Below are 24955 nucleotides of genomic sequence, written 5' to 3'. Positions count from 1 at the left end.
CAGAGCTTTAATACGATTAGATTCTAAAATTAAGCTTCCAAAATGTGGCAGATTCACAAAAGCTTTTGAGTTTAAAATGTGCAGATTGTTAAAAGATAAATCTAAATTCATTAAGTTAGGAAGATTGAGAAAGGATTCTTCTTCGATCACTTCAATTAGATTATTTTCTAAGTGTATAATTCGTACTTTCAAGTTTCTAAATGTACCCGTTTTGATTGATGTCAACTTATCGTTGATGATTGCGATTTGAGTAGTGATGTTTTCCACTTTTTCAGAAAAACACTCTTCTTGTATTTGCTCTATCCCACAATTATCAAAAACTATAAACCTCATATCATATTTCAGATTAAAAATTTTGCAACACAATGTGGGAATATGTTCGTCCTTAATGGTGACTCCTGAAATTTCAGGCGATGTGACCGTGATTTCTTTCGCATCCTGATGTTTATTGTCTTGAAATTTACCAGCGATTTTAGTCACATAGTTAAACCGGAAGTCGCAAGTTATAATCAGTTGTAAAACACAAAGAAATAAAACTGCTACGGTCTTTAGATACATGGTATCGAATGACCGAATTCGAATGGTATTTTCAGTTCTGAGTTTCGAAATGATAAGTAATATATTTATTACGCCAATCTACTTAACATTAAAAGTTTCTAACGAAAACGAGTCGCGTACTACTAAAAGTATGAAAAAGTGTACTTTTGCAATAATGTAGATACAAAAGCAGTAATCATTTCGAAAAACAAAACCGTACTAAATTTTGAATCGAAAAATAAAATTCGTCCCATTGTACAATATAAAATCACCAAAATTCCCAAGTAATTCCAAATAATTCCGCCGGTGATTTTGGCACCTTTGCATGAGGACGGCAAAACATCGACAAGTTTTGCAATTGTGTTGAAAGAACAGTAATCGTCTGTGAATAACATAACACCATTCTCTTCAACCCAGTTTTCTATGGTTTTAACACTTTCCCAAACACCCTCCATATCCAGTCCCTTACAACCGAAATGAAAACTTCCGACAACAAAAATTTTGCGATACATTTCTCAGCGGATTTTCTCCAACATCTATCTTTATAAAGCTGTGATTGTCAAAAATGCCTTCTGGTAAACTGACGAGCTTATTGCTGTAAAGATATATGGTAAAAGATTTCCAAGTCATCCCATCAAGAACATTTCTGTCGATATAATTCAACTCGTTGCATTTAATATCCAAATGAGAATATTCTCTGCGAAAAAAATATAAAGAATTTTTTTCTAGAGATTCGATGCTGTTAGATTGCAAAATTAAAACTCCAAAGTTTGGTGTATTCATCAAGGCTTCTGATTTTTAAAGTGCGCACTTTGTTAAAAGACAAGTCTAATTAGATTAACTCAGTGAGGTTGAGGAAAGAGTCATCTTCGATCACTTCGATTAGATTATTTTTTAAATATATGTCTTGCACTTTCAAATTTCTAAATGTGTCCTTTTTGATTGATGTTAACTTATTATTGAAGATTTCAATATTTGTAGTAACGTTTGCCACTTTTTCAGAAAAGCACTCTTCTTGTATGTCCTCTATCAGACAATTATCGAAAGATATTGATTTGATGTCTGATTTCAGATTAAAGATTGCGCAACACAATGTGGGAATATATTGGTTCTCGACTATGACTTTGGGATTTTTATGCCAAGTAACCGAAATTTCCTCCATATTGTAATATTTATCTACTTCACGTAAGCTTTTAATCGTGTAGTCAAATAGAAAGTCACAAGTTATACCTCGTCTTAAAAAAAATAACAGCAAAACTGTCACAGTCTTTGGGTGCATGTTTTCAAATGAATGAATTAGAATGCCAGTCATACCCCAACACTTCCATTGAAAGGTTTTATATGGAAAATAATATACTTTATAATTCAATACATACTTAAAAGCAATTATTGTTCGCAAAAAAACTATAAAAACTGTGACCTTAATTACCAAAAACTTACCGAATTTCATTACATCCACATTATATACATAATCATGAAAATTTTGAAGTAAACCCAAAAATCAATTTCTTCAGTGTTTTTGCCACCGCTGCACATCGATGGCGATCTAGGATCTCTGACGATTTTCGTATTATTCTTCTTAAAAGCGCAATAACCGTCTGTGAGTAAAGTAGTAACCTTATCACCCATCTCGTCAACCCAGTTTTCAATATTTTGGACACTTTCACGAACACTTTCTTCAGACATTCCCTCACAACCAAAAGACAATGTTTCGACTGTGCAATTTCGACTGCAAAAATACTTCGATACTTTCGTCAGCGGATTTCTGCTAACATCTATTTGAATGAAATAGTGGTAATCAAAGATTCCTTCAGGTAAACTAACAAGCCTATTGTTGTAAAGATTTAGGTGCAATTTTGATGCAGTCATGCCACCAAGGAAGTCTTTGTCTAGATAAGTCACTTCATTGCATTTAATATTGAGCCTGGAATCTCCTTCGCGAAAAAAGACCAACGATTCTTTTTGCAAAGATGTAATGCGATTGGACTCTAAATGTAGAGTTCTGAAATTGAATAGATTCACAAAAGCTTTCGAGTCCAAGGTATACAAGCGGTTAAAAGACAAGTTTAATTCCTTCAAAAGCGTAAGATTGTGAAAGGATCCATCTTCGATCACTTCGATTTGATTATTGGTTAAACTTATATATAGTACTTTCAAGTTACTAAATGTGCGGGTCTTGATTGATCTTAACTGATTGTTGGTGATAATGATCATTGAAGTGATATTTTCTATTTTCTGAGAAAAACATTTTTCTTCAATTCGGTTTACCCCACAATTGTCAAATAAGATGTATGAAAAATATGATTTCATATTAAACAATTTGCAACACAATGTTGGAATATATTCATTCTGAATAACGGCTCCTCCGGATGTGATAGGATGGGAAACAACTATGATTTCTTTTGCACTGTAATTTTTTATTACGTTCCAGTCCACAATTCTGTAGTCAAACGTAAAATTGCAAGTTGTACTTCGTTTTAAAAAGCAGATAAATAAAATTGGCAACACCTTCAGACTCATATTATTAACCGAACGCCACCTTTTCAAGTTCTGTCGTGAGAGTTCCATTAAAAGTTTCCATTTGAAAAGTAATGGATTTTATTATTTGATAGCTACTTAAGAATAAAAAATTGTGTATTTCAATTTGTTGCACATAAAAAGTAGTATAAAAGAAATCAGTTAAAATTAAGTTGCTTTTTTGTTCTATGCTTTACTTCAATTTATTAACAAGAAAGTGGAACTTCGAAAACGTTACCCTCAACATCACGGTCAAAATAAAATCACCAAAATTCCCAAATAAATCCAAAACCATGTTCCCTCGACTCCTCTAACACCATTGCATGTGGACCAACCAACATTAACCATCTGCGCACTAGTGTTAAAAGAACAGTAATCGTCTGTGTACAAATTTACGTGATTCTCTTCAACCCAGTTTCCAATGTTTTCAACAGTTTGCCCCATGCTTTCCATATCCATTCCCGCACAGTTAAAATTAAAATCTTGGACTGTGCAATTGCGGCTACAAAATTGCTTCGAAACATTCTTCAGCGGATTTTGTCCAACATCTATCACACTGAAACTGTGATGATCAAAGATGCCAGCCGGCAAACTGGAGAGCTTATTGTTGTGAAGTTCTAAATAAAAATTTTCAGAAATCATGCCACCAAGAACGTTTTTGTCTATGTAGGTCAGTTCGTTGCATTTCATATCCAAACGAGAATGATCTTTGCGAAAAAAATACAAAGCGTTGCTTTCCAGAGATTCAATTCGATTCGACTGTAACATTAATGTTCCAAGATTTGGTACGTTCAAGAAAACCTTTGGGTTAAAAGTGCGCAGGTTGTTGAAAGACAAATCTAAAAATATCAAGCTAGTGAGATTGACGAAGGATTCATTCTCGATCACTTCGATTAGGTTATTTTTTAGATCTATAGATAGCACTTTCAAGTTTGTGAATGTTCCTGATTTGATTGATGTTAACTTATTATTAATGATTGCGATTCGAGAAGTGATGTGTTGCACTTTTTGAGAAAAACATTCTTCTTCTATGTGTTCGATCCAACAGTTATCAAAAATTATGTATTCCACGTCTAATTTCAGATTAAAAACTTCGCAGCACAAGGTGGGAATATATTCATTTTCAATTGTGACTCCGAAAGTGTTATGAGAAGTAATCGTGATTTGTTTGACATCGTAATATTCATTCACTTCACGTTTACCGTGGACTGTAGTCGTATAGTCAAACCGAAAGTCACAAGTTGTACATCGTTGTATAACACAGAGAACTAAAACCGCCACGGTGTTTAGATGCATGTTTCTAAATGAATGAATTAGAATGCCACTTTTCGACTGTAGCCGTAGTCTAAAAATTCCATTAAAAGTTTCTAAATAAAAAGTAATATACCGTGCCTACTTGAAAGCAAAAACAAGTATTTCCAATTACTCGAGACAAAAAAAAACAATAAAAAAGTGCGTTCGGTGTTTTACTTCAACCACTTGAAAAATAATGGATATGCAACAAAATCGAAAACATTTTCTTTGTCCACTACGACATTCTTGGTAAATCCACAAAGCTGCATCACATCACATTATATAAAATTATGAAAATTTTCAAGTAATTCCAAAGCTCAAAATTTTGGGAATTCGTGCTAGCGCTGCACGAAGGCCATTCAAAACCCAAGATCCTCGAATTATTCTTGTTGAAAGTGCAATAACCGTCTGTGTACAAAATAATCTGATTCTCGTCGATCCAATTTTCAATGTTTTGGACGGTTTCCTGAACGCTTTCCTCATCAACTCCCTGACAACTAAAACCAAACATATGCACCGTGCAATTCTTACTACAAAAAAATTTCGATACGTTCGTCAGCGGATTTTTGCCCACATTTATCTCTTTGAAATTGTGATAATCAAAAATTCCTTCAGGTAAACTCACAAGGTTATTCTCGTCAAGATGTAGTTCAACATTGGTTGCATTCATGCCATCAAGAAAGTGTCTATTTATATAAGTTAATTCGTTGCATTTGATATTCAACACAGAATGGTCTTTACGAAAAACAACCAACGATCCTGTTTGCAGAGATGTAATGCGATTGGACTCTAAATTGAGTCTTCCAAAATTTAATAGATTGACGAAAGCTTCGGAGTTAAAGGTGTACAAATGGTTAAAAGACAAATTTAACTCCTCCAAGAGAGTCAGATTGACAAACGATCTATCTTCGATCACTTCGATTGCATTACTTTTTAAATTGATAAATTGTACTTTCAAGTTTCTAAATGTGCCGGTTTTGATTGATCTTAACTGCTTGTTGATGATGTCGATTTGTAAAGTTATATTTTCAATTTTTTCAGAAAAACATTCCTCTTCAATGCGATTTATCCAACAATTATCGAATGAAACGAATCGAATATTGGACTTCACATTAAAAATTTTGCAACACAAAATAGGAATATATTCGTTTTTAATCATGACTCCTGCAGTTGTATGCGAAACAACTGTGATTTCTTCGCTATTATAAATCCTCTTCATGTGTCCGTCTACAACTGTATAGTCAAGCTGTAAGTAACAAGTTGTACTTCGTTTTAAAAAGCAGCTAAATAAAATTGTCACGGTCTTTAGCAACATATTGGTGAGCAAATGAACTGGAGACCACCTTTCCACATACGTTCTATTGTGAGAGTTCCATTAAAAGTTTCTAATTGGAAAGTAATAAACTTTATTATCTGATACTATTCAGAAGTAATAAAAAAGTGTTTTGTTTCCATTTACTGTGGATAATAAGGCAGCGTGTTTTTCCTTAATTTCTTAACAGAAAAATCGATCTCGTGAGCACTGGGCACACAGGAACATTAAAGGAAACTTAAAATAAATAAAAATTTTCATTACCCGAACATCGTAGTTGCATAGATCACATCGTAAAATATAAAATCACCAAAATTTGCAAGTAATTCCAAATCCATATTTCCTCAGTACTTCCGGTACTTTTGCATGTGGGCCACTCATCAGCTATAATCTTCTCACTAATATTGAAAGAACAGTTATCGTCTGTGTATAAATTAACGTTATTCGCTCGAACCCAGTTTTCAATATTTTGAACACTTTCCCTTATGCTTTCCATATTCAGGCCCCCACATCCAAAATGAAACTCTCGGACTGTACAATTCTGACTACAAAAATGCTTCGATAAGTTCCGCAGGGGATTTTTTCCAACATGTATGCTACTGAACCAGTGATGATCAAAAATACCTTCCGGAAAACTGACGAGCTTGTTGCCATAGAGATTTAAGTCAAAATTTTCAGCAGCCATGCCATCAAGTGCGTGTTTGTCTATGTAGGTCAAATTGTTGCACTTAATATCCAGGACAGAATAAACACTGCGAAAAAAATATAGAGAGTTGTTGTGCAGGGCTTTAATACGATTAGATTCTAAAACTAAGCTTCCAAAATGTGTCAGATTCACAAAAGCTTTTGAGTTTAAAATGTGCAGATTGTTAAAAGATAAATCTAAAAGCTCCAAGTTAGGAAGATTGAGGAAGGATTCTTCTTCGATCATTTCAATTAGATTATTTTCTAAGTGTATAATTCGTACTTTCAAGTTTCTAAATGTACCCGTTTTGATTGATGTCAACTTATCGTTGATGATTGCGATTTGAGTAGTGATGTTTTCCACTTTTTCAGAAAAACACTCTTCTTGTATTTGCTCCGTCCTACAATTATCAAAAATTATAAACCTCATTACATATTTCAGATTAAAAATTTTGCAACACAATGTGGGAATATGTTGGTTCTCAATGGTGGCTCCCCAAATTTCAGGCGATGTAATCGTGATTTCTTTCGCATCCTGATGTTTATTGTCTTGAAATTTACCAGCGATTTTAGTCACATAGTTAAACCGGAAGTCGCAAGTTATAATCAGTTGTAAAAAGCAAAGAAATAAAACTGCTACGGTCTTTAGATACATGGTATCGAATGACCGAATTCGAATGGTATTTTCAGTTCTTAGTTTCGAAATGATAAGTAATATATTTATTACGCCAATCTACTTAACATTAAAAGTTTCTAACTGAAAACGAGTCGCGTACTACTAAAAGTATGAAAAAGTGTACTTTTGCAATAATGTAGATACAAAAGCAGCAATCATTTCGAAGAACAAAACCGTACTAAATTTTGACTGGAAAAATAAAATTCGTCACATTGTACAATATAAAATCAACAAAATTCTCAAATAATTCCAAATAATTCCGCCGGCGATTTTAGCACCTTTGCATGAGGACAGCAAAACATCGACAAGTTTCGCACTTGTGTTGAAAGAACAGTAATCGTCTGTGAATAACATAACACCATTCTCTTCAACCCAGTTTTCTTTGGTTTTAACACTTTCCCAAACAGTCTCCATATCCAGTCCCTTACAACCGAAATGAAAACTTCCGACAACAAAAATTTTGCGATACATTTCTCAGCGGATTTTCTCCAACATCTATCTTTATAAAGCTGTGATTGTCAAAAATGCCTTCTGGTAAACTGACGAGCTTATTGCTGTAAAGATCTATGGTAAAAGATTTCCAAGTCATCCCATCAAGAACATTTCTGTCGATATAATTCAACTCGTTGCATTTAATATCCAAATGAGAATAATCTCTGCGAAAAAAATATAAAGAATTTTTTTCTAGAGATTCGATGCTGTTAGATTGCAAAATTAAAACTCCAAAGTTTGGTGTATTCATCAAGGCTTCTGATTTTTAAAGTGCGCACTTTGTTAAAAGACAAGTCTAAATAGATTAACTCAGTGAGGTTGAGGAAAGAGTCATCTTCGATCACTTCGATTAGATTATTTTTTAAATATATGTCTTGCACTTTCAAGTTTCTAAATGTGTCCTTTTTGATTGATGTTAACTTATTATTGAAGATTTCAATATTTGTAGTAACGTTTGCCACTTTTTCAGAAAAGCACTCTTCTTGTATGTCCTCTATCAGACAATTATCGAAAGATATTGATTTGATGTCTGATTTCAGATTAAAGATTGCGCAACACAATGTGGGAATATATTGGTTCTCGACTATGACTTTTGGGATTTTTATGCCAAGTAACCGAAATTTCCTCCATATTGTAATATTTATCTACTTCACGTAAGCTTTTAATCGTGTAGTCAAATAGAAAGTCACAAGTTATACCTCGTCTTAAAAAAAATAACAGCAAAACTGTCACAGTCTTTGGGTGCATGTTTTCAAATGAATGAATTTGAATGCCAGTCATACCCCAACACTTCCATTGAAAGGTTTTATATGGAAAATAATATACTTTATAATTCAATACATACTTAAAAGCAATTATTGTTCGCAAAAAAACTATAAAAACAGTGACCTTAATTACCAAAAACTTACCGAATTTCATTACATCCACATTATATACATAATCATGAAAATTTTGAAGTAAACCCAAAAATCAATTTCTTCAGTGTTTCTGCCACCGCTGCACATCGATGGCGATCTAGGATCTCTGACGATTTTCGTATTATTCTTCTTAAAAGCGCAATAACCGTCTGTGAGTAAAGTAGTAACCTTATCACCCATCTCGTCAACCCAGTTTTCAATATTTTGGACACTTTCACGAACACTTTCTTCAGACATTCCCTCACAACCAAAAGACAATGTTTCGACTGTGCAATTTCGACTGCAAAAATACTTCGATACTTTCGTCAGCGGATTTCTGCCAACATCTATTTGACCGAAAACGTGGTAATCAAAGATTCCTTCAGGTAAACTAACAAGCCTATTGTTGTAAAGATTTAGGTGCAATTTTGGTGCAGTCATGCCACCAAGGAAGTCTTTGTCTAGATAAGTCACTTCATTGCATTTAATATTGAGCCTGGAATCTCCTTCGCGAAAAAAGACCAACGATTTTTTTTGCAAAGATGTAATGCGATTGGACTCTAAATGTAGAGTTCTGAAATTGAATAGATTCACAAAAGCTTTCGAGTTCAAGGTATGCAAGCGGTTAAAAGACAAGTTTAATTCCTTCAAAAGCGTAAGATTGTGAAAGGATCCATCTTCGATCACTTCGATTTGATTATTGGTTAAACTTATGGATAGTACTTTCAAGTTACTAAATGTGCGGGTCTTGATTGATCTTAACTGATTGTTGGTGATTATGATCATTGAAGTGATATTTTCAATTTTCTGAGAAAAACATTTTTCTTCTATTCTGTTTATCCCACAATTGTCAAATGTGATGTATGAGACATCTGATTTCACATTAAAGATTTTGCAAGACAGTGTAGGAATATATTCATTCTTAATCATGACTGCTGCAGTTGTATGTGAAACAACTGTGATTTCTTCTGTATTGTAAATTTTTTTCGTGTGCCCATCTATGATTGTATAATCAAACCGAAAGTTATAAGTTATACTCCGTTTCAAAAAGCAGCTAAATAAAATTGTCACGGCCTTTAGCAACATGTTGTTGAGCAAGTGAACGGGAGGCCACCTTTCCACATAAGTTCTATTGTGAGATTTCCATTAAAAGTTTCTAATTGGAAAGTAATAAACTTTATTATCTGATACAATTTAGAAGTAATAAAAAAGTGCTTTGTTTCCATTTACTGTAGATAATAAGGCAGAGTGTTTTTCTTTAATCTGTTAACAGAAAAATCGAACCTTGGAACACTGGTTACACAGGAATATTAAAGGAAAGTTAAAATAAATAAAAATTTTCAGTACCCCAACATCGCATAGTCTGCGTAGATCATATAATAAAATATAAAATCACCACAATTTGCAAGTAATTCCAAAACCATATTTCCTCAGTACTTCCGGTATTTTTGCATGTGGGCCCACTCATCAACTAGTTTTCTCACTAATACTATAAGAACAGTCATCGTCTGTGTATAAATTAACGTTATTCGCTCAAACCCCGTTTTCAATGTTTTGAACACTTTCCTTAATGCTTTCCATATTCAGACCCCCACAGCCAAAATGAAACTCTTGGACCCTACAGTTCTGACTACAAAACTGCTTCGATGAATTCCGCAGGGGATTTTTTCCAACATTTAGCCTACTGAACCAGTGATGATCAAAAATACTTTCCGGTTGTTGAAAATAAAATATAGATGGTGACTTATAACCACGAATTTCTTGCTAGAGTAAAGGTATATTGATTGTCATTCTTTAAAGTACTTTTGACGGTTTTCAGGCTGCCCATTTGGTGTTCTCTGCGTGCATGTTTTTGTATCAAGTTACAAGCACAGGAAAATGAGGAATGTGCCACATACTTCTTTACAAGTCGTTACTACGAAAGCAAATATTTTGCCGCCTCTTGACAACACTGTTCCTAACTATTTAATCAAAATGTTAGCGTAGTGCTTTCCGCACTCACTATTTCAATCTTATTTCATAATTGTTACAGTTTATTCAAATAAACACAAAACCACAAATATTTTGTTTTTTTTTTTTAATATAAGTAATTTTTTCACTACAAGAGAATTAAAACATGTTTAAAATGGTAAATTTTTGCAGGGAAATGTGGATTTTGGAATTAAGCTCCGCCCCTCGGTGTGACAACGAATGAAAAATTCACCACAATTGAGATAGGGTGGGTGGGCGGGGCATATATTTTGAATTTCTTTTTCTTAATATATTACGGATTTCTAAATAAAAATTGCCCGAATTTTTCATGGGGGTTACTGAAAAATTGTACTTTTGAAAAAGTTGCCAAAAAATACTGAAAAAATTTTAGCATCTAGATTTTTTCAATATTTTGGAAAAATGGTTGCATATATGGAAGAAATGGGTCCTAAACTAAGTTCTGGAGGTCGAAATCTATAAGAAAGTCTTTAGTTAAATTTCGAAAATTGTCCAAAATTACCGGAAATTTCATAGGGGTTACTGAAAAATTTTCCTTTTGAAAAATTGCCAAAAACTTCCCAAAAATCTGGCATCTTTCGTCGTTCTAATTCCAAAAACATACCGTGTTTATGCTTTCGGTGAAACATTTAAAAATAATATGCCTGAAAATACTTCTTTTATCCAAAAATTTTCAATATTTCATTTGGCGAATCTGCAGCACATATTTTGTTGTTTTTTTTTTCTTAATGTAAGTTTTTAAAATAATTTTTGCAGGGAAATACGGATTTTGGAATTATGCTACGCCCCTCGGTGTGACAAGGAATGAAAAATTCAGCACAATTGAGACAGGGTGGGTGGGCGGGGAAAATATTTTATAATTTTTTTCTTAATATAAGTAGTTTTTGCACTACAAGAAACTTAAACCGTGTTTCAGATGGTTATTTCTTCTAGAAAAATAAGAATTTTGCAGTTAAGTTCCGCCCTACGGTGTAACAATGAATGAAAAATTAATCACAATTGAGATTGGGCGGGTGGGTGGGGCTTAATTTTTTTTTTTAATATATAGAGTTTTCTTTCAACAACAGGATAATTAAACATGTTTTCAGTTTCTTGTTGGAAAGAGAAAACTTCGTGTATTAAGAAAAAAAGGACAAAATATTAGCCCCGCCCACCCACCCCTTCTCAATTGTGACGAATGTTTTATTCATCGTGAGCAGAAGGGCGGAGTTTAGTTGCAAAATCCTCATTTCTTTATAAGAAATTAGCATATGAAATTGAGATTGGGGCGGGTGGGTGGGGTTTAATTTTTGGCTTCATTTTTACTTGATAATTATAGTTTTCCTAGAACATAATTTTTTAAGAACGTGTTTCAGATGGTAATTTCTTACAGAAAAATATGTATTTTGCAGTTAAGCTCTGGCCTCCCGGTGTGAGAACGAATGAAAAATTCATCACAATTGAGATAGGTTGGATGGGCGGGGCAAATATTTTGTTATTTTTTTCTTAATATAAGTACTTTTTTCACTACAAGAAACTTAAAACGTGTTTAAAATAACAAATTTTTGCACGGAAATGTGGATTTTGCAATTAAGCTCCGCCCTACGGTGTAACAATGAATGAAAAATTCATCACAATTGAGATCAGGGCGGGTGGGTGGGGCTTAATTTTTTTTTTATATATTTTGAGTTTTCTTTCAACAACAGGATAGTTAAGCATTTTGTCAGTTTCTTGTTGAGAAAAGAAAACTTCGTGTATTAAGAAAAAACGGACCAAATATAAGCCCCGCCCACCCACCCCTTCTCAATTCTGATGAATGTGAGCTGACGGGTGGAGTTTCGTTACAAAATCCTCATTTCTCTACAAGAAATTACCATGTGAAACTCATCACAATTGAGATAATTTTTGGTTTCCTTTTTACTTGTTAATTATAGTTTTGTTTGAACATAATTTTTAAGAACGTGTTTCAGATGGTAATTTCTTATAGAAAAATAAGAATTTTGCAGTTAAGCTCTGGCTCCTCCGTGTGAGACCGAATGAAAAATTCATCACAATTGAGACAGGGTGGGTGGGCGGGGAAAATATTTTGTAATTTTTTTCTTAATATAAGTAGTTTTTGCACTACAAGAAACTTAAAACGTGTTTCAGATGGTTATTTCTTCTAGAAAACTAAGAATTTTGCAGTTAAGTTCCGCCCTACGGTGTAACAATGAATGAAAAATTAATCACAATTGAGATTGGGCGGGTGGGTGGGGCTTAATTTTTTTTTTTTAATATATAGAGTTTTCTTTCAACAACAGGATAATTAAACATGTTTTCAGTTTCTTGTTGGAAAGAGAAAACTTCGTGTATTAAGAAAAAAAGGACAAAATATTAGCCCCGCCCACCCACCCCTTCTCAATTGTGACGAATGTTTTATTCATCGTGAGCAGAAGGGCGGAGTTTAGTTGCAAAATCATCATTTCTTTATAAGAAATTAGCATATGAAATTGAGATTGGGGCGGGTGGGTGGGGTTTAATTTTTCGTTTCATTTTTACTTGATAATTATAGTTTTCCTAGAACATAATTTTTTAAGAACGTGTTTCAGATGGTAATTTCTTACAGAAAAATATGTATTTTGCAGTTAAGCTCTGGCCCCCCGGTGTGAGAACGAATGAAAAATTCATCACAACTGAGATAGGGTGGATGGGCGGGGCAAATATTTTGTTATTTTTTTCTTAATATAAGTACTTTTTTCACTACAAGAAACTTAAAACGTGTTTAAAATAACAAATTTTTGCACGGAAATGTGGATTTTGCAATTAAGCTCCGCCCTTCGGTGTAACAATGAATGAAAAAATCATCACAATTGAGATCAGGGCGGGTGGGTGGGGCTTAATTTTTTTTTTATATATTTTGAGTTTTCTTTCAACAACAGGATAGTTAAGCATTTTGTCAGTTTCTTGTTGAGAAAAGAAAACTTCGTGTATTAAGAAAAAACGGACCAAATATAAGCCCCGCCCACCCACCCCTTCTCAATTCTGATGAATGTGAGCTGACGGGTGGAGTTTCGTTACAAAATCCTCATTTCTCTACAAGAAATTCCCATATGAAACTCATCACAATTGAGATAATTTTTGGTTTCCTTTTTACTTGTTAATTATAGTTTTGTTTGAACATAATTTTTTAAGAACGTGTTTCAGATGGTAATTTCTTATAGAAAAATAAGAATTTTGCAGTTAAGCTCTGGCACCTCCGTGTGAGACCGAATGAAAAATTCATCACAATTGAGACAGGGTGGGTGGGCGGAGCAAATATTTTGTATTTGTTTTTCTTAATATAAGTAGTTTTTTCACTACAAGAAACTTAAAACGTGTTTAAAATGATAAATTTTGGAGGGAAATATGGATTTTGCAAATAATCTCCGCCCTTCGGTGTAACAATGAATGAAAAATTCATCGCAATTGATATTGGGGCGGTTGGTTGGTTTCTTAATCTTTGTTTTGTTTTTTAATATATACAGTTTTCTTACAACAACAGGAAAGTTAAACATGTTTTCAGTTTCTTGTTGGGAAAAGAAGACTTCGTATATTAAGAAAAAACGGAAAATTATATTATATTAATATTATTATCTATCTAAAAGCTGTAAGTTAGGAAGATTGAGGAAGGATTTTTCTTCGATCACTGCAACTAGATTATTTTCTAAATGTACAATTCGTACTTTCAAGTTTCTAAATGTACCCCTTTTGATTGATGTCAACTTATCGTTGATGATTGCGATTTGAGTAGTGATGTTTTCCACGTTTTCAGAAAAACATTCTTCTTGTATTTGCTCCGTCCCACAATTATCAAAAATTATAAATCTCATATCATATTTCAGATTAAAAATTTTGCAACACAATGTGGGAATTTGTTCGTCCTGAATGGTGACTCCTGAAATTTCAGGCGATGTAACCGTGATTTCTTTCGCATTGTTATGTTTATTGCTATGAATTTTACCAGCGATTTTAGTCTCATAATTGAACCAAAAGTCGCAAGTTATACTTAGTTGTAAAAAACAAAGAAATAAAACTGCTACCGTTTTTAGATACATCTTATCAAACGAACGAATTCGAATGTCACTTTCTGGATAAACCAGGACGTAACAATTCCTTTCTGAGTTTCGAAATGAAAAGTAAGGTATTTATTACGTCACACCTACTTAACGGAATTGTAGAAGTTTTATTACCAGTTCCTATACACAACAATACAAGTATTAAAAAAAATGCAAGTCGGATTCCATTTTGTGAAGTAAAAATAAATTATGCAAAGCTTGCATACTTCACTTTAACCTCTTGATAGGAAAATAATGGATATACAAGAACGTCGAAAAGGATAAGACTTCTGCTCGAACAAACATCCTTAGATAGCAGATATTTTCATCCAAAATATTAAAATCTTCCTTGTCCACTACACCAATCATGGTTAACACACAAAGTTGGTTGCATCACATCACATCATATAAAATTATGAAAATTCCCAAGTAAATCCAAAGATCAAAATTTTCGGAATTCGTGCTAGACTTGCACGAAAACCATTTAAAACTAAAGATCCTCGTGTTATTCTCGTTGAAAGTGCAAAAACCGTCTGTATACAAAATAATCTGATTCTCGTCGATCCAATTTTCAATGTTTTGGACGGTTTCCTGAACGCTTTCCTCATCAATTCCCTGACAAGTAAAGCAAAACGTATGCACAGCGCAGTTCTTACTACAAAAATGTTTCGATACGTTTGTCAACGGATTTTTGGCCACATTTAACTGACTGAAACTGTGATAATCAAAGATTCCGTCAGCTAAACTGACAAGATTATTGTTGTCAAGATCCAGTTGAAAATTGGTTGCATTCATACCATCAAGAAAGTGTTTATCTATATAAGTTAATTTGTTGCATTTAGCATTCAGCACTGAATGCTCTTTGCGAAAAACAGCCAACGATGCTCTTTGCAGAGATCTAACGCGATTGTACTCTAAATTTAGACTCCTAAAATTTAATAGATTCACAAAAGCTTTCGAGTTCAAGGCATGCAAGCGGTTAAAAGATAAGTCTAATTCATCCAAAAGAGTGAGATTGTGAAAGGATTCATCTTCGATCATTTCGATTTGATTATTGTTTAATCTTATATATAGTACTTTCAAGTTTCTAAATGTGCCGGTCTTGATTGATCTTAATTGATTGTTGATGATATCGATTTGTAAAGTTATATTTTCAACTTTTTCAGAAAAACATTCTTCTTCTATGCGACTTATCCAACAATTATCAAATGAAATGTATCCCACATTTGATTTCACATTAAAGATTTCGCAAGACAGTGTAGGCATATATTCATTTTTAATCATGACTCCTGTAATTGTATGTGAAACAACTGTGATTTCTTCTGCATTGTAAATTTTTTTCGGGTGCCCCTCTATAATTGTATAGTCAAACCGAGAGTTACAAGCTATACTTCGTTTTAAAAAGCAGCTAAATAAAATTGTCATGGGCTTTAGCAACATGTTGTTGAGCAAATGAACTGGAGGCCACCTTTCCACGTAAGCTCTATTGTGAGAGTTCCATTAAAAGTTTCTAATTGGAAACTTTATTATCTGATACTATTTAGAAGTAATAAAAAAGTGCTTTGTTTCCATTTAATGTGGATAATAAGGCAGAGTGTTTTTCTTTAATCTGTTAATAGAAAAATTTTCATTACCGCAACATCGCAGTTTGCGTATCATAGAATATAAAGGATGTAGATAGGGAAATCGGAAAAAGGGAAGCTGGTACAAAATTAGGAGAAAAAGGGGTGAAGGTACTGTTCTGGAATGTTCAAGGGTTGCGAAAAAAGGAAAAGGAGTTCTGGGATTACGTGGGAAAATTTGATGTTGTGGGGCTAGTAGAGACTTGGGTGCAAAGAGAAAACTGGGAGAAATTGGAAGAGACACTACCACAAGAATATGTGTGGGAGTGTCAAGGGGCGACAAAGGCAAAGAAAAAGGGGAGAGCAAGCGGGGGAATAGTAATGGGAATTCGAAAAGAACTGCAAGATTTGGAAAAAGGAAGTAATAATAAAAACGGACTAATGAAGAAAGTAATACAGCTGGATAACAATCGATGGGAAATAATAACCGTTTATAGCAAGAAAATGGAGGAAACCAAGATAAACATAGAAATGGAAACAAAAGAAAAAGGAAATGAAAAAATACTTATAGGAGGGGATTTTAAGGCAAGATTGGACGATAAGGGGACAAGAATAATAGATAAAGAAAAGGGAGAGAAAAGAGGATCAAAAGATAAAGCAAATAACAAAGAAGGGAAAATATAGTGGCAGATAATAGAAGAAATGGGATGGGAAATTTTGAATGGAAACAAGGAAGGAGATGAAGAAGGAGAATGGACGTACGTAGGGGCGACGGGAGAATCAGACCACATGCCTCTAGAAATAAAAATCAAAGGAAAAGAGCAAGAGTACGAAAAACAAGAGAGAAGACACGAAAGAAAAGAATTAGAAAAAAGAATATGGGATGAAGAGGGAATTCAAAGGTACAGAAGTAGACTAGAAAAAAAGAAATTCGAAGTAAAAGAAGATATAGATGGTGGAACTGAGCAACCTAATTGTAGAAGCTACGGAAAAAAGAAAGATATACATATGGCAAGGGAGGGACAATGGATGGAACGGAGAATGTAGTGAGTTGAAGAGAAAAGCAAGAGAAAAATTAAGAAAATGGAAGAATAACAAGGGAAGGAAAGAAGAGTACCTAAAAGCAAGAGAGAATTATAGGAGAAAATGGGAAGAAAGAAAAAGAGAAAAACGAGAAGAAGAAGAGAAGACAATAAAGTCCCTGAAAACAGAAGAGCAAGTATGGAGATATATAAACAAGGAACGGAGAAGGAAGACTGAAATCAGCGGGAAAATCAAAATACATGAATGGAAAACACACTTTATGGAATTATTGGGAGGTTGTGAGAAAAGGAATTGGAAGTAAATGTGGAAAAAACAAAAATGGTGGTGTTTGGGAAGAAAGTAAGAAAGGAGAAGGAAGAGTGGGCATGGAGAAGGAAGAAGATTGAACAGGTGAAAGAATTCCAGTACTTAGGATATACATTAAAGAGCAATAACTCAGATAGAGCGCATATTCAAGAAATGGTCCAAAAAGCGAACAAAGTGGTAGGAATAGTATGGGGAATAGGAGAGAGAAAATTTGGACATGATTATAAGAGAAGAATAATGATGTTTGATAGTTTGGTCAAAAGTGTATTCATGTACGGAGCTGAGATTTGGGGATGGAGGGAATATGAAGAAATAGAGAGAGTGCAAGAAAAATACTTGAAATAGACATTGGGATTGGAAAAGTATACGCCGGGGTATATAGTGAGAGAAGAAACAAAAAGGGAGAAAATGAGAGTGGAAGCGGGTAAAAAGGCGGTTGGATTTGAAGAGAAGTTCAGTGAGAGAGGTGATTGCAAGATATTGCAAGAATGTTGGAAAGAAATAAGAAAGGAAGGAGGAAAACATGTTTGGAACGAAAGGGACAAGTATTATGAAGGAAAGGGATATGCATGTGAAGAAATAGAGAGAATGAGAGGAATGGGAAGGAGTATGAAAGGAGAACTGAGTGTAAGAGATAAGGATATAGATAAGCAAGAACGTAGATCGAGAATATCGGAGTCTAGATATAATGCAGACTATAGAAAAATAGTAAAGGATGAAGTACCAAAGTACACAGAGAAAGAGAGAGTATAAAGGAGAAAAGAATGATGGCGAGATTTAGGTGTGGAAATGAAGAGAAAGAGAATAATTTCTGGATGGATGAAACTGACAGGTGTAGGATATGTTGGAGAGAGGGAGAAACAATAGAGCATATGCTGGAAGGATGTGAAGGATTGAGAGAATCGGAGGAAAGTAGGGAAGAAGTGCTAAATGAGGATGGAAGAAGACTGGACTGGATGAAAGAAGTATGGAAGATAAGGGAACTATGGCAAGGAGTGAACAAGCAGAAAGAATAGAAAATTTATTATATAACACTCGAATTTTTATTTTATTTTATTTATTTTATGTTACTGATTTATCTGAGGTAAATTAAGTTAATTTGTACCCCTACTGGGAGTATTATTAAGCCTGTAAGGCAAATAATAAATTAATACTACATAAAATATAAAATCACCACAATTTTCAACCAAGTCCAAAACCATATTTCCTCAGTACTTCCGGTATTTTTGCATGTGGACCACTCTTCAACTATAGTTTTCTCACTAATACTAAAAGAACAGTCATCGTCTGTGTATAAATCAACGTTATTCGCTCGAACCCAGTTTTCAATATTTTGAACACTTTCCTTAATGCTTTCCATATTCGGACCCCTACAGCCAAAATGAAACTCTTGGACACTACAGTTCACTGACTACAAAACTGCTTCAATAAGTTCCGCAGGGGATTTTTTCCAACATGTATACTACTGAACCGGTGATGATCAAAAACACCTTCCGGCAAACTGACGAGCTTGTTGCCGTAGAGATTTAAGTCAAAATTTTCAGCAGCCATGCCATTAAATGCGTGTTTGTCTATGTAGGTCAAAATGTTGCACTTAATATCCAGGACAGAATAAACACTGCGAAAAAAATATAGAGAGTTGTTGTGGAGGGCTTTAGTACGATTAGATTCTAAAATTAAGCTTCCAAAATGTGGCAGATTCACAAAAGCTTTTGAGTTTAAAATGTGCAGGTTGTTAAAAGATAAATCTAAATCCATTAAGTTAGAAAGATTGAGAAAGGCTTCATCTTCGATGACTTCAATTAAATTATTTTCTAAATGTATATTTTCTACTTTCAAGTTTCTAAATGTGCCCGTTTTGATTTGTGTTAACTTATTCTTGATGATTGTGATTTGAGAAGTGATGTTTTCCATTTTTTCAGAAAAACATTCTTCTTGTATTTGCTCTATCCCACAATTATCAAAAACTATAAACGTCATAGCATATTTCAGATTAAAAATTTTGCAACACAATGTGGGAATATGTTCGTCCTTAATGGTGACTCCTGAAATTTCAGGCGATGTAAACGTGATTTCTTTCGCATTGTTATATTTATTGTTATGAAATTGACCCGCGATTTTAGTCTCATAATTAAACCAAAAGTCGCAACTTATACTTAGTTGTAAAAAACAAAGAAATAAAACTGCTACCGTCTTTAGATACATGGTATCAAATGAACGAATCCGAATGTTATTTTCAGTTCTGAGTTTCGAAATGATAAGTAATATATTTATTACGCCACATCTACTTAACAGAACAAAAGTTTTATTACCAGAGACTATAAGCAACAATACAAGTATTACAATAAAATCCAAGTTGGATTCCATTTAGTGAAGTAAAAAACCTCTTAACAGAAAAATAATGAATACGCAAGAACCTCAAACAAACATTCCACAGCTATTGTTTTTTTTTGAAAATCAAAACCAAATTTTGAAACGAAAAATAAAATCTGACTAACTCCAACGTCACGATCTCCATAGATTATACCATACAGTATAAAATCACCAAAATTTCCAAGTAAGCCGAATACCATATATCCTTGACACTTCCGGTACTTTTGCAAATGGACCATGGCTGAATTATCGGCTTCGCACTCTCCTTGAAAGAGCAGTAATCGTCTGTGTGTAATTTAACGTTATTCTGCTCAACCCAGTCACCAATATTCTGAACACTTTCCCCAACGCTTTCCATATTCAACCCCGCACAGTTAAAGAAAAAGTGTTGGACTGTACAATTCTGACTACAAAAATGCTTCGATTGATTCCTCAGCGGATTTCGTCCAACATCTATCCCACTGAAGCTGTGCTGATCAAAAATCCCTTCCGGCAAACTGACGAGCTTATTTTCGTAAAGATTCAACTCAAAATTTTCGACAACCAAGCCATCAAGAGCATTTTTGTCTATGTATGTCAATTCGTTGCATTTCATATCCAATTGAGAATAATTTTTGCGAAAAAAATATAAAGCATTTCTTTGCAGAGTTCTAATGCGATTAGATTGTAACGTTAAGATTCCGAACTGTGGCAGATTCATAAAAGCTCTCGAATTTAAAGCGTGCAGGTTGTTAAACGACAAATTTAAAATCGTTAACGCAGTAAGATTGAGGAAGGATTCGTCTTCGATCACTTCGATTAGATTATTTTCTAAATTTATAGCTTCTAGTTTCAAGTTTCGAAATGTGCCCGCTTTGATTGAGGTTAACTTATTATTAGTGATTGCAATTTGATTCGTGAGATGTTCTATTTTTTGAGAAAAACATTCTTCTTCTATCTGCTGTATCAAGCAAGTGTCGAAAATGACGTACCTCACATCTGATTTCAGATTAAAAATGTTGCAACACAATCTGGGAATATTTTCGTTCTCGATGCTGACTCCATAAATGTTAGGCAAAGTAACAGTTATTTCTTTGACGGCGTAATGTTTCTTTAATACAGATGAACCACCAAATTTAGTCGAGTAGTCAAACTGAAAGTCGCAAGCTATACACGGTTTTAAAAAACAGAGAAATGCAACTGCCACAGTATTTTGATACATGTTATCCGTTGAATGAAGTAAAGTCACTTTTAAGCCAGGTCTGACCATTACAACTCCATTAAAAGTTCCAAAAACTTAATGTCAATCGACTTATCAGAAAAAGAAAGTGCTAAAAAACAGAAAACTAAAATCGTCACTCCATTAAAAGTTTCTAATTGAAAAAAAAATTGTTTGGCAACTACTTAAAAGTAATTAAAACAATATCTTCATTTTATAATTAAAGATTTAGGGGCACCATCTGTCTGCAAAACAGTCGAATTTAATTTTCGTCGTAGCTACTAGCAGCGCCATCCTACAAAACGATTAAATTACTCACGCAACGAATTATAAAATACATCACTGGAATTTTTATCCCGCAATAATCCACCATTTAAGTAAAATTAATACACAGTGCTTGCTCACGAAAATGATATTTATATTGGTCTATTTATCTACCTCTCTTATCTTAAGATAAACAATGCGTTAAAATTAATTTTAGAAATATCCAGCACGAATTGAGCCACCTACACACACATAATTTGAAACCACTAACCTTACACTAAACTGTTTGACTAACTATTACGAAGAAACTGACTCATTCTATTTTTTTATTATTTTAATAGTCATTCCAAGCGCACGTTTTCCTAATAGGGAAAAAGAACCAAAATGTGATTAATTTACACGTGTATTTTTCATTACCTTGACAATGTATTTAGCAAAGCCGAAAAAGTCCACTTTATCTCCTCGGGTTCAAAACGAATAAATGCATTTTAGGACAAAATCTCTAATTACATACAATTAAACTTTATGGTGGCGTATAAAAAAGTATATGAAAATATTTACACTCGGAGGAACATATAATTCACACAATGGACCTAGGAATAGTGTGCGAAGTGAGCTAGGCGATTAAAGACATAAAATAAAAAGGCACAAAACGAGTTGTTTTATAGCCGGTTTAGTTAAGTAGTGATACGTACTAGTAAAAGTAAGTAAGCACACTAAAGCTGGCTATTTTTTCTCAGAAATTATTAGCTTTACATCTACAACACTATAATACTTTTTTTCTCATACACATATTTTTCTGAATCCAATGATTATTATCACAAAAATTACTTGATTTTATTAAATTTATTAAATTCACTAAACAGTCAAAAATACGTTGTATAATTATTTTAAAGCCTATTATTATCTTCCAAATCCAATGTCAAACCTTGCGTATTTTAAATTTTGCTATGTAACGCAAAACTGAATGACTGCTACACTACGACGTAAAGAGCTTAACTCTATTTATTAGAGGATTATAAATTGATTACTTCTAATTATATCGAACAAAGCGTCTTATCTTTATAGATGCCGCCAAAGCGTACACTCCTCTTCACAAACAATTCCCCAAATAAATCTTCCAGTTTCCTGTTTTATGCCAATTTAAACCCAAAGTCTTTCCTATACAACTAAAGATCACACATCAGATAACAGCCCCAATAAAACAAACATTGACAAAGCAGACTTTTTACACCTTCCAAACACAGCCACCAAATATTTGTAGGAAAAAACCCATTGGGTTGTAAAATTTTCACAGCAACATGTCGGATCAGACACAGGAAGAAATCGTGGACAAGAACCGCGGAAAATGGAGCAACAGCATCGAGTTCCTCATGTCCTGTATCGCCATGAACGTGGGTTTGGGGAACATCTGGAGATTCCCCTTCGTGGCGTACGAGAACGGAGGCGGCGCCTTCCTGATCCCGTACCTCGCGGTCTTGATCCTCCTGGGACGTCCCATGTACTACCTAGAAATGTGCCTGGGGCAGTTTAGCAGTCGGGGCAACGTGAAGATGTTCGAGTCCATGGCGCAAGTCCTCAAAGGTCTGCCAAAAACCCTCTATGCGAAAATTTTTGACAACGTTGTTGTAGGTGTCGGGTTCGGGCAGCTGATTGGGACTTTCTCGGTAGCGACCTACTACTGCTCTTTAATGGCTTTGACTCTATACTACTTGATCCATTCCTTCAATTTCGAGCTCCCGTGGTCCCAGTGCGATAAGCGATGGGAAGAAACCAAGTGGCTACAGAATGTCACTTGTATACCGTCGAAGAGCACCGACATGGGGCAGGTTAATAACTCGATCAGTTCGGCAGAGGCATGGTTTAGAATCGAGGTACTAAGGGAGAAAACGGACATTTCTGACGGGATAGGGATACCCAACTGGGAATTGACGCTATGTTTGCTGTGTTCGTGGACCATCACCTTTTGTATTTGCGCAAAAGGGGTGCAAAGCTCCGGAAAAGCGTCGTACTTTCTGGCTATTTTCCCGTTCGTTATCTTGTTTGCTTTACTAATACGAGCGGCCACCCTCGAGGGTGCAGGCGTGGGCATTTTGTACTTTATAACGCCGGACTGGGAAAAGCTACTCAGCGCTAAGGTAAAACTAAAGTCTGTTTACTTCTTTCTTAGTATTTATTTACAGGTTTGGTATTCCGCAGTCACTCAGTGCTTTTTTTCTTTGAATATTGGCTTCGGCTCTGTGACTATGTATGCCTCCTATAACACGTTCCACCACAATGTCTTCAGGTGAGTACCCGGAACGACGTTCTCGATAAAAACATTTCGCCAAAAACAAAAAAACTATTTTAGGGACGCCATGGTCGTGACAACCCTAGACACCTTCACCTCGTGTCTCTCGGGTCTAATCATCTTCGGCATTTTGGGCAACCTAGCCCACAAGATGAACGTGGAGGTCCCAGATGTGGTCAAATCCGGCGGCACAGGTTTAGCGTTTATTTCGTACCCCGAAGCCATAGCCCGATTCGAGGACGTCCCATGGGTAAGCCTCCACTTTCCACACACTCAAATCTCATCGACACGTTTCAGCTCTTCGCTATTTTGTTCTTCTTCATGTTGTTCGTGCTAGGAGTCGGCAGTCTGATAGCCCTCAAAGGTTGCGCCTTCACGGTCATTCTGGATGCCTTTCCACACTTGAAAACATGGCACGTGTCTTTTTGTACCGCCGTGGTGGGGTTTCTGGTGGGGCTAGTGTACATTACACCCGTAAGTTCGTTTTTGTTGTCGAAGGAAGTTTCCGCGATTTAGATTGGGTTAATTTGTTTACGGGTTTTGGTAATGCGTTGCGTGGAATATGACACGGAAAGAAGTAATTATTGACGATAATTGAGGAGATGGGTGCTGGGGTGTAATTATTTTGAGGAGACGGAGATTAGGTCAAGGTGTCGTTAGAAAATGTAATGCAATGAAGATACCTGTGTATGTTTATTTACGGAATATTTTAGATCGTATCGCTTTATAAATTAATGTAAATTTATTTATTCGTTTTTAATTTATTATTATAAAATGTGGTTAACTTTGAATTTTAACGTAATAATATAAAGTAAATGAAACAACGCACACAACTGCCAAGAAGATGTGTCGTCAAAATTTTTGACACTAGCACATCTTTACATAGACATCATCGTTCACAAAGATTTCGCCACCTTTTTCGAAAGTTATATTGTCTTCAATAAAAGCATGATCCAACGTTATTTTTAACTTCCTAGATGGGGAAATTATTAGCTGAGGTTTGTGTTAGTTCCGAGGCTTCGACAAGAGCTGGTAAAACCCCGAATTTCTCAACACATTATGAAAACCCATGCAATTTAACCCGTTATAGCAAAATGTAGAATTTAATTCACAGTTACATAAACATAACAACCACAACCTTGAAAATCCACAAACAAATTAAAACCATCAATGTTGTTTACAGGGTGGTCAATTCATCTTCACCATGGTCGACTTCTTCGGCGGTACTTTCATCTTCTACGTGCTAACGATCATCGAAATCTTAGCCGTGATGTGGTGGTACGGGTTGAAGAACATCTGCCTCGACATCGAGTTCATGTCGAAGAGAAAACCAGGACCGTACTGGCGCATCTGCTGGGCCGTCATAATCCCCGCGGTACTCATCACCGTCTTCGTGTACTTCGTCGTAACTCTCGAGGAACTAACATACGAAGACCAGTCGTACCCGTTCCACGTGATAAGTACGACTTA

The 24955-nt window shown here is 34.7% G+C and overlaps 2 protein-coding genes across 3 annotated transcripts in view; one reads left to right on the top strand and one right to left on the bottom strand.

The window, feature by feature from the left end:
* LOC135133099 (uncharacterized) overlaps positions 1–24955 on the bottom strand; it is a 200295-nt gene that overhangs the window by 119678 nt on the left and 55662 nt on the right. The window lies entirely within an intron of this gene.
* Positions 21788–24955, top strand: part of LOC135133098 (sodium-dependent nutrient amino acid transporter 1-like) — a 48661-nt gene continuing 45493 nt past the window's right edge. Inside the window, exons 1-7 of one of the 2 annotated variants that reach the window (XM_064061359.1) lie at positions 21788–21898; positions 22493–22779; positions 22828–23333; positions 23379–23482; positions 23546–23735; positions 23783–23959; positions 24669–24945. In XM_064061359.1, coding sequence (XP_063917429.1) covers positions 22497–22779; positions 22828–23333; positions 23379–23482; positions 23546–23735; positions 23783–23959; positions 24669–24945 — 1537 coding nt within the window. In that variant the 5' untranslated portion in view covers positions 21788–21898; positions 22493–22496. Of the gene's footprint in view, positions 21899–22459; positions 22780–22827; positions 23334–23378; positions 23483–23545; positions 23736–23782; positions 23960–24668; positions 24946–24955 lie in introns of both variants that reach the window. The other variant, XM_064061360.1, reaches the window with a different exon arrangement.

The sequence above is a fragment of the Zophobas morio genome, unplaced genomic scaffold (assembly GCF_036711695.1).
Source record: "Zophobas morio isolate AGI-343-1 ecotype UQ-CSIRO unplaced genomic scaffold, CSIRO_AGI_Zmor_V1 ptg000021l, whole genome shotgun sequence".
In the NCBI taxonomy this organism is placed as follows: Eukaryota; Metazoa; Arthropoda; class Insecta; order Coleoptera; family Tenebrionidae; genus Zophobas; species Zophobas morio.
This window is presented reverse-complemented; position numbering and strand designations above follow the sequence as displayed.